This window comes from Neofelis nebulosa, chromosome 4 (assembly GCF_028018385.1).
Source record: "Neofelis nebulosa isolate mNeoNeb1 chromosome 4, mNeoNeb1.pri, whole genome shotgun sequence".
NCBI classification, from domain to species: domain Eukaryota; kingdom Metazoa; phylum Chordata; class Mammalia; order Carnivora; family Felidae; genus Neofelis; species Neofelis nebulosa.
The window spans coordinates 151,059,246-151,070,028 of record NC_080785.1 but is presented as its reverse complement, the minus strand read 5'-3'; the positions used below and the strand labels follow the sequence as shown (position 1 = coordinate 151,070,028).

At 42.9% G+C, this 10,783-nt stretch overlaps 1 protein-coding gene across 9 annotated transcripts in view; it reads left to right on the top strand.

Annotated features, from left to right (window-relative positions):
- RBM6 (RNA binding motif protein 6) overlaps nucleotides 1–5,742 on the top strand; it is a 105,710-nt gene extending 99,968 nt beyond the window's left edge. For all 9 annotated transcript variants that reach the window (XM_058726858.1, XM_058726857.1, XM_058726859.1 and 6 more), the window contains 4 exons: nucleotides 22–96; nucleotides 1,315–1,412; nucleotides 4,623–4,752; nucleotides 5,493–5,742. In XM_058726858.1, the coding sequence (XP_058582841.1) occupies nucleotides 22–96; nucleotides 1,315–1,412; nucleotides 4,623–4,752; nucleotides 5,493–5,618 (429 nt within the window). In that variant the 3' untranslated portion in view covers nucleotides 5,619–5,742. The remainder of the gene's footprint in view (nucleotides 1–21; nucleotides 97–1,314; nucleotides 1,413–4,622; nucleotides 4,753–5,492) is intronic.
- Nucleotides 5,743–10,783: the final 5,041 nt, after the last annotated feature.

Genomic DNA, 10,783 nt, shown 5'->3' with positions numbered 1-10,783 from the left:
TAGAACTTTTTCTCTTCTCAGCAAAACCTGGAAATCCATCGGAAGATAAAACAGTCTGAGCAGGAACTAGCCTATCTAGAAAGGAGGGAACAGGAGGTAAGCTTTGGTGACCTGTTACTCCCTTGACCCCAACCCTTTATACTTTCTGGTGTGGAATTTGTAGGCTGTGCTGAAGACACAGAATGAAGAGGCCCTAAAAGATGGTGTATACATTTATCAGAACTCCTCAAACTGGGAGTGGCTCAGTCACTTGAATGTAGACTCTTCATTTTGGCTCAGGTCATGATCTCGTGATCTGTGGGTTTGAGCCCCGCATCAGGCTCTGTGCTAACAGCTCTGAGCCTGGAGCCTGTTTCAGATTCTGTCTCCCTCTCTCTCTGCCCCTCCCCCCCCCCCCCTCTCTCTCTCTCTCTCTCTCTCTCTCTCTCTCTGTCTCTCTCTGTCTCTCCCCCCCCTCAAAAATAAATACTAAAAAAAAAAAAAAAAACTCCTCAAACTACATTAAAATGGGTGCAGTTCATTGTTTATAAATTATATCTTAGTCTATTTTTTAAAAGTGGTGTTAGTTTAGGGTCTCCAGATAGGTCAAATAAATAGCATTTCTTTCCTGCACAGCTTTTAAAATCAATGAAGGAGTGTTGGATAGGGCTGCTGAAATGACATCTTTTACTATTAGAGGCTAGGTTGGAGGAAGTAGTTTAGTTTAGAGCTAAATGGACTTGCTGCCTAGATCACATAATTAGGCAGACTCACCTACACAGCCGCAGGCTTCACTGACCGGGCCAGGTCTTATGTGACCATTAGGAATCCTCCTTTGGAGTTCTACTGGAGAGCACCTCCTCCTCAGAAGAGGAAAACACAGCTGTGAGTCAAGCACAGTAGCTCATTCTTCTCAAATTTACCAGTTGGAGAAGCCACTGCTTCTCAAGAAGAGTATTTGAAGTAGCAAGAGATTCCAGGAGTTACCAGTTGAACTCCCTTCACATTAGAAGGAATATCAGGAGGGGCGCCTGGGTGGCTCAGTCGGTTAAGCGGCCGACTTCGGCTCAGGTCATGATCTCACGGTCCGTGGGTTCGAGCCCCGCGTCGGGCTCTGTGCTGACAGCTCAGAGCCTGGATCCTGTTTCAGATTCTGTGTCTCCCTCTCTCTGACCCTCCCCCATTCATGCTCTGTCTCAAAAATAAATAAACATTAAAAAAAAAAAATTAAAAAAAAAAAAAAAAAAGAAGGAATATCAGGAGTAAAGTGAAGCTTCCCCACTACCCAACCCCCTTAGATGGAAATCTCAGATCTTTTATTCTGCTTACCAACAGGGAAGGTTTAAAGAAAGAGGAAATGATCGGAGGGAAAAGCTCCAATCTTTTGACTCTCCAGAAAGGAAGCGAATTAAATACTCCAGGGAAACTGACAGGTAAGCCGGGAACTTTTCACTCAGCCTAGGCCGCAAGGCCTAATGGTGAAACCATCTTTCTCCAGCTGTGCTGCTTTTTCTTTTAGGGGTAACTGAGGTTAGTGGGAGCAGATTCTGTCTGAACTCCTTGAGCATAAGGCTCACTCCAGCCTCTGACCACCTGGCTTTACTCAGGAAATATGTATGTTTTCATGGAAGATGCCTGGCTGCTTAGCTGCTTGAAGCCAGGGCTGGAGTGGCCATGGCTGGTAACTCTTTCTCTCCTCATCAGTAATGCTATGCCTCCTATGGACCTGATAAGAACATCACCATCTTGGGCTTTTTCTCTAGGGAACCTCCATTCTCACACACAGGCACTGAATGGATAGTCGGCTGCTGATAGACGTACATGATCTCTAGATTCATGTGCTTGTTTCTAGTCTGATAGTCCTGAGTCGTGAGCCCAGAGTTATGTAGAATTTGTTGATAACCCATTGTGTACAGGTACTGCACTAAGCGCCAGGAATACTCAGGTGGACAAGACATATATTATCCTTGACCAACTGAACATAGGACAAGGAAGGTTTAGGTGATGCTGTGTCTTGTACGGCAGACATAGAAATCCAGTGGAGAAGGAACGGGCATTTCAGTTGGAGGAAACTGCATACACTGTGGATGAAAGTAGCTTGATGGAGGGGCGCCTGGGTGCCTTAGTTGGTTAAGTAGCCAACTTCAGCTCAGGTCATGATCTCGCAGTTTGTGGGTTCGAGCCATGCATCGGGCTCTGTGCTGACAGCTCAGAGCCTGGAGCCTCTTCGGATTCTTTATCTCCCTCTCTCTCTGCTCCCCACCTCCACTCCTGCTCTGTCTCTCCACCTCTCAAAAGTAAATAAACATTTTAAAAATTAAAAAAAAAAAGAAAGCTTGATGGAACTGGACACTGGGGATATATGGCTGAGTGACAGATGAGGCTGGCTCAGTAGACAGAGGCCAGTTCATGAAGTTCATACTCCTTGAACACCATGCTAAGACTTTGCCTTAGGGCTGTGGGAGGTTTAAGCAGGGCATTGTTCTGGTGAGACTTGAACAGGTATATGTGTTGGTAGGTGAAAGAGATAATAGCCAGGGTAGGTTATGAACATGGGAATGGGGAAGATCACTGATGGAGAAAGGCCCCAGAGAAGAGTTGATGTGGTCTGGGGCTCTGGCATTCCACTTATTTGCTGACCACCCACAGTAAGAGATTTATTTAATCATGGCCCAATAATCATGTGTGTGTAAGTACCTGAAAAAGAAATCTTCATGAAAAATACTTCCTAGGGGCACCTGGGTGGCTCAGTCAAGTGGCCTACTCTTGATTTTGGCTCAGGTCATGGTCTCATGGTTCATGAATTCGAGCCCCCCGTGTCAGGCTCCATGCTGACACTGTGGAGCCTGCTTGGGATTCTCTTTCTCCCTCCCTCCCTCCCTCCCTCCCGCTCGCTCTCTCTCTCTCTCTCTCTCTCTCTCTCTCAAAATAAATTTTAAATAAACTTTATTTAAAAAATATTTCTTGGGGCGCCTGGGTGGCGCAGTCGGTTAAGCGTCCGACTTCAGCCAGGTCACGATCTCGCGGTCCGTGAGTTTGAGCCCCGCGTCAGGCATCTGGGCTGATGGCTCGGAGCCTGGAGCCTGTTTCCGATTCTGTGTCTCCCTCTCTCTCTGCCCCTCCCCCGTTCATGCTCTGTCTCTCTGTCCCAAAAATAAATAAAAAACGTTGAAAAAAAAAAAATTTTTTAAAAAAATAAAAAAATAAAAAAAAATAAATAAATAAAAAATAAAAAAAAAATAAAAAATATTTCTTTACTGTATGTAATAAAACTCTGATATTTTTATTCTAGTTTTTTCTGTTTGCGTTCTTAGGAAATGCTAAGGAAGGACCACTTAATGTAACACCCTATTAGGTCATTCTCCACAATTTGAAATATACTGGGCTAAGGCAATGGTAAAGGGGTCCATTAGGAGAAGGAAGAGCACCTTAGCTCTGAGTTAGTTGGGCTGGGTGCAGGAGGACACCCTTTTGTATTCTGGCACCAATCATACCACATTCTACAGGTTCTCTTCCTTCTTAGTCTTCTCTCCTGCTTCTCTTGGTTTTCTGGGAAATTCCAGATCTTCTCCAGGACTCTGCCCTCAATACTTTTATTCTTGCTGCTCCACCCTCTTGACGTGGACGGTCTGAGGTACCCAAAACCTCAGCCATCACTAACAGGCTAACAGGTCCTGTGACTCCATCCCAAGGCCGTTCAGGTTTCTGGGTGCAAAATTACCCTTTGTATTTACCTCCTGGGCATGTTCTTTTAGAGACCTCTTAGGGTCTTCACATTAAACAATTACTCAGTCTTGTATCATATATCATACTCCAGCCCTGCTAAACCTGCTGTGTTCCTTTTTCAGAGTAGTAACGTCACTGCATCCTGGTCTACCTGGTCTGACCCAGTCTTACTCCTTTATCCCCTATGTTGTTACTGGCCACATCCCTAATTAAGCTTTGTCCCCCTTTCTAGCTCACCTGCAAACTAGACTCCTTACTCTCAATCTCTGTTCTTCAATCCTCAGTGTACTCTCTACCCTGCCACCAAAACCATCTTTATGAACAGAAATCTCTAAAACACACTTTTTTTGTGGAGGTATACCTTGCTTAGAGGGAGGCCTAGAGTTCAGGTGTTGTGTTGTTTTGTTTTGTTTTGTTTTTTGTTTTTACCTGAAGGATGCAGTCGAGAGTCATGATTGAGCATGACGTTCAAGGCTACTTCTCCTCTCCTGGACAAATTGTATTCTTTCACTTCTTACTTGTGGCCTCCTTTCCTCTCATGCTTTTGGTCCGTTCAGATGTGCCTTCTTGTTGAAATTCATCATTTTTGGTGATACACCTTCAGAGTTTGTGTTTTCTCTGCTGTTTCCATAGGAGATATCTCCTGGTGCCACATCCATGGCTGAGCTCTTCAATGTGTTATAAGCATCTGTGGACATACTATCCTCCTTATATCCTTCCCCATGAACAGGGTCAGGTCTTGGTCATCTCTGTACATCCCCAGGACAAACCCTGTTGCATAGACAGTAGGCACAAAAATATTGTTTAAAATACTTAAGAGGAAGCAAATCTGAATCAAGAGGACAGAGGTTTCTATTAGGCTCACAAATGGTCACTTTGAAAGTGTTGGTGTCTAAGTATTTCTGCTGCTTTTACAGTGATCGTAAACCTGTTGGTAAAGAAGGTATTGACAGTAGCAACAAAGGAGGCTGTGTCCAACAGACCACTGGCTGGAGGAAGGGGGCAGGCCTTGGATATGGCCATCCTGGATTGGCTTCAGCAGAGGAGGTGAAATGGTTTCCATCTTGTTGGGGGTGGCGTGAACCTGGAATATACTTTCTCTCACTTTGGCTTGGAGCTGTCTTTGCCTTTTAGCTAGGCTTTCTCCACTGCTGGTGAAGGACACAAGAGCTGAAGGAGCCCATCAGTCTTGATTGCTGGATTCTAACTAGGCATTCTGGGCCCTTTGTAGTTTGGTTGGGAGTGGGAATGGGGCTCATCTTACTCTTACATGGAGTAAGATGGAAAGTATGGGAATCAGGCAGTTTGAGACTGACAGATCGTGTGGTGAAAAGAACCAGGAAAAAGTAAAGTAAAAAGTACAGAAGCATCTCTGAGAGGCATTGTCATCAGAGGAGTTAAAATGGCTACAATTTAAGGAGCATGAAGTTAGTTCTGTTCCCATGAAGGGCTTTGCCCCTCATATTTCATAAAGAGAAGAGAGAAAAGGTGATAGGAGGGAACATTGCCCATTTTGTGTTCGTTTGGTTCCCCTCTGAAACACCAGCTATAGGAGATAGGAGACTGGTTTCCCCTATGTCTGGTATTGAATCCTGTATCCTGAGGCCATAGCTCCACTGCCCTCCTTATTCATCTTTGGGTTTTTTTTTTTTTTTAATTAATTGAACATTCTAAAAAATTCTCCTATATCCTGTTCTTTACTGGTCCAGAAATGCTTGTGATCAAAGGCCAGCCCTGAGGCTAATTAATTCATAGAGCTCACTTCATTGTTTGTCTTTGTGTTACAGACTGAAGGCCGGATGAGGGGGCCCAGTGTAGGGGCTCCAGGAAGAACCAGCAAGAGACAGTCCAACGAGACTTACCGAGACGCTGTGCGAAGAGTCATGTTTGCTCGGTATAAAGAACTAGATTAAAGAATGGAGGAGAGGCAAGTCCCATAGGACACAACCTCCTTCTTGTTTTGTTTGTCCGTCTCCTTTTGTTTTGTTACTGTTCTTGCTGCTAGAACTTTTTTAAATAAACTTTTTTTCAATGTGATTTTTTTGGTTGTTATATTTTTCTCCCATAGATGGGTGGGGGTGGGGCTTATGGTAGGAGAGAGAGTGTGCCTTGGTGCAGCCCATTTGAGGTGACATTTAAATGGCAGCAAGTGCTACCATGAGCCCTGGGATACGGCCTGCTGTCAGTGTGAGTGGAGGCGTTGCTGTGACCTTTGAACTTTAACTTGTGTGAGTACTGTCAGGTTTTTAAAGTTACTTCCTGTATCTATTTAGTGGAAATAGCACCTCATTAAGTCCTCTTCTGACTTCCCTATTTTTGGGATAGGGGCAGTGTGACAGTTCTTTTTCTGGGGACCTGCTGGGTGCTCAGTGCATCACAGGTACGATGACCACAATGAGTTGGCATAGTAAGGATTATCACTGGGACACCTGGGTGGCTCAGTCGATTAAACCTCTGTCTCTTGATTTCAGTTCAGGTAACGATCTCCTAGTTCTTGAGATCAAGCCCTACATCTGGCTGTATGCTAGGAGATTCTCTCCCTTTCTCTCTACCCCTCCCCTTCTCATTCTCTCTCTGAAAATAAATAAATAAACTTTAAAAAAAAAAACAACTCTTCTACGGGAGGCCTACATGGTGCCGCTGGAGCCACCACCGTGTCTCTAGTGATCCCTGAGAAGTTCCAGCACATTTTGTGAGTACTCAACACCAATATCGATGGGTGGCAGAAAATAGCCTTTGCCATCCCTGCAGTTAAGAGTGTGGGGCTCATGATATTCTCATGTGGTGTTGAGGAAAGCAGACATCGATCTCACCAAGAGGGTTGGAGAGCTCACTGAAGATCAGTGGAATGTGTAATCACCATTATGCAGAATCCACACCAGTATAAGATCCCAGACTGGTTTTTGAACAGACAAAAGGATGTGGAGGCTGGAAAATAACAGCCAGGAAAAAGAATTGTCACTACCCTCCAACCACTATCCCAGATTTTCTTTCCCTCCATGGCTAAAACTCTCCAAAGAGGTATCTTTGGACACCTCTTTTTTTTTTTTTTTTTTTTTTTTTAACATTTATTATTAAGAGACAGAGCATGAGCATGGGAGGGGCAGAGAGAGGGGGAGACAGAATCCAAAACAGGCTCCAGGCTCTGAGCCGTCAGCACAGAGCCCGATGCAGGATTCAAACTCATAAACCATGAGATCATGACGTGAGCCAAAATAGGACGCTCACCCGACTGAGCCACCCAGGCGCCCCTAAGAATGTTTTAAGAGCCTACTCTGCTTGTCACTGGGGCTTATAGCAAGGTCAGTGTTGGTCTTTGTGCCTGTGGGAATCAGTGTACTGAGGAAGATTGACACTGAGCAATTACTGACATGAGAGAATGAGTACAGCAAGCTATTGATAGCATCTTCCCTGAAGAAAGTGTTTAAGCTCAGACCTCAGACTTTGCCTGGTTTTGTTTTCTAGCTTTATTTTGCCACTTTAAGGGAAATACTGCTATTGGAAATAAGGTGTAAAGTATTCCATATATTTTTAAGGCAGTACTTTGGGTATTGATCAAAAGTAATAATAGATGTGAAAGGTGTGTCTGTCACCCTACAATGTCTCTGGGCAGTTCCCTGAGCCTTTGATCAGGATGCCAGCTACATAAGGGCAAGATCTTGGGTAATTTTCTTTAATACTCTATTCCTAGGGTCTAACAACAGTAGGCACCCAATAGATGAGAGAATAATGCCTCATGAATAATACTAGTTGAATCCAGTTTGGATTGCGTATCTCTTGTCAGTTTATCAAAGCCCATCTCTTGACAAAAGAAATCAGTTTCTTGGTATAGGCAAGAGTTCTCACATAAGTCTACTTATTCTGGAGTAGCCTGAGATCAAAATATGTTAACTAGTTTTTTTCTTTTGCCAAGTTGTGGAGAATTAAGGAAAAAAGATCATTATTTCATTAAGGTAACTTTTTTTCTCATATTTACTTAATTTATTTTGAGAGAGGGAGGGAGTGTGCATGTGTTTGAACAGAGGAGGAGCAGAGAGAGAGTATCCCAAGCAGGCCCCATGTTGTCAGCGCAGAGCCTGACGCAGGGCTCAATCCCACAAATTGTAAGATCATGACCTGAGCAGAAACCAGGAGTCAGACGCTCAGCTGACTGAGCCACCCAAGTACCCTGAGAACTGTTTTGTTTTTTTTTTTTTTTCTTCAGAACATTAGGAAAAGCAGTCTTAAAGGACTTTGCTCTATATTGAACATATGTGGCTTTATTTAAAACAAGAAACGGGTGCCTGGCTGGCTCATTTGGAGCATGCAACTTGATCTCAGGTTGTGGGTTTGAGCCCCATGTTGGGTGTGGAGATTATTTAAGAATAAAATCTTAATAACTATTGTCTTTGTTTCTTTATTAGCTGGGAACTTGTTAAACTTTTCCAGACCCACATCAGCTGCCAGACAGACCGTTGGGGGCACTGCTCTGGAGCTCAAATGGGCAGTGTCCACAAAAAAGATCAGCTACCAGAGAATTTGGGAGGGTAGCACTTCCTTCTGGATGGAGTCCATCTTTTTTTTCTAGGCAACTTCTTCAAGTTTAAGGATGATTATGTACCATTTATGAACAGCCATACAGCTTTTATGGCAGGTAATGAGCCCAATCCAGCAAGCACCTCAGGGATACTCAGAAGTGCTTGTTGAACTGCTTTGGGAATGAGGCAGTCAAGTGCTAGCGGCCATTAAGTCTAGCAGGTTCTGGATTCGTGGCATCTACATCATCCATTTTGGGGTTTACCTTTCTCTATGTTTAACTTTTATATCTTCTTTTTTTAAGTAGGCTCCACACACAGCGTGGAGCCTAATGCGGGGCTTGAACCCACAACCCTGAGATCGAGACCTGAGCTGAGATCAAGAATCAGGCACTTAACCTACTGAGCCACCCAAGTGCCCCTATGTTTAACTTTTAAATTTCATTGAACACATACTTGAGTCCCGTGGTCACATACTTTTACTTTTATCTGGTGATGGAAGTTTTACATATATCTACTCTTCCCCTGTGACTTTGACACTATATATAAATACGTACATACGTGTGAAAAGGTGTGTGTGTGTGTGTAGATACTGCAATGATCTGCATGTGTCCCCTCCCCTCACCAAATTCATACATTGAAATCCTAACCCCCAAAGGTAATGGTATTAGTAGGTGAGGACTTTGGAAAATGATTAAGTTCATGAAGATGGAGTCATTATATATGGGATTAGTGCTCTTGTAAAAGAGATCCCACAGAGCTTCCTAGTCCCTTCTACCATGTGAGGATACAAGAAGTCTGCGACCCAGAAAAGGACCTTCATTTGACCATGCTGGCCCCTGCTTGCACTTCCCAGCCTCCAGAACTGTTGAAAAATAATTTTTTTGTTGTTTATAAGCTACCCAGTCTGTGGTGTTTATAGCAGCCAGAACCAATACAGATAGATAGATAGATAGATAGATAGATAGATAGATAGATAGATGGATAGATAGATACAGAGGAGAGAGGAAGAAGGAAAGAAAGCTATGTTACCTATTGTTCCAAAATCAGAAATTTCTACCTTTCCATCTGTTGTTAGGTTTTTTGATTACCCAGAGTTTCCAGATAACCCATAGTTAAAACATATTTAAAGAACATGTTTCCTAGATGCTTTTCCACGAAAAAGATTTTACAGTATATTTGAAGCTTCTGGCTTGGAATCTACTCACCAGCATCCTTTTACTTACTCTTTGAAGATCTCTTATCCAAAGAACATGGGTGCAGTTTTCTATAACTGATATCTGCCTTGTCATGGTCTAACTTTTAATACTTTTTTAAAAGTAATCTCCACACCCAATGTGGAACTCAAACCTACAAACCAGAAATTAAGAATCACATTCTCCACTGACTGAGTCAGTCAGGTGCCCCTAATTTTTCATGTGTGTATATGTGACCTGAAAAAACAGTTCCACTAAAATATCTCTATAAATAATGCCAAAGGGCAAATTATGCTAACTAAATGGCACTGGAATACCACCGTCTCTCTGACCAGTCCCAGGCCAAAATACCTCTTTTAATTACCCAAGAACCCTTGCCTTATTCCACCCCAAATATTACACATTTAGCTTTGGTAGTGGATTTATTTTTTCACTCAACAAATATCTATTGTGTACATACCATGTACCAGGTATCAGTAGAGACACTGGGGATAGATACAGTAGTGAATGAACTAAACAGACACAAGTCCCTGCCCTTCTGGAGCTTACATTAGTAGCTGAGGGCATGGACTCTGAAATCAAGTTTATTAATTCAAATCCCAGTTCCACTACTATTAACTCTGTGTGACCTACTGTCTCTCAGACAAGGTCACTGATGATGGCTTTGACTAGGTGAACAGCAGTTGAAGCAGTCTAGAAGTGGTCAGATGCTAAATTTACATTTGGAAGATAGTCAACAGGATTTACTAATAGATTGGGTGCAAGGGAGAAAAGACCTAGATGACTGACTCCAGGGTTTTTGTCCTGAGTAACTGGAAGTAAGGAGTTGCCATTTATGAGAAGGGCTGTGAAGGGGATGATGGTGAGTTTTGACTGTAATTTTGAGATGCTATTAGACATCCAACTACTAACTGTTAAATTAACCCTGGAAAATGACTTTCATGAGCCTGTGCCTTAGATTGGAGAATATCGATCAAATGACACTCTGAAGATCTGCCTTCAAGAATTCTCTTAATTTCAGAGTGCCTGGCTGGCTCAGTCAGAAGAGCATATGACTCTTGACCTCAGGGTTGTGAGTTCAGCCCCATGTTGGATATAGAGATTACTTCTAAAGAAAAAAAAATTTTTTTAAAGAATTCTTTTAACTTCCACAAACCTCATTTTCCTCACCTGCAAACTGGGTTTAACAACCATCTCATAGATTATAAAAATGAAAATAGGTATTTCTAAAGCACTTAGCCCAAACCATCTAGAGTCCAATAATGCAATAGTCGGTCAACTAACCTTAGTTCTCTTAAAACTGGGTTACACGTGACGTTTTACATCGTGTCAGTGAACACAAACTGTACTCTTTTAAGGCCTTTGTAA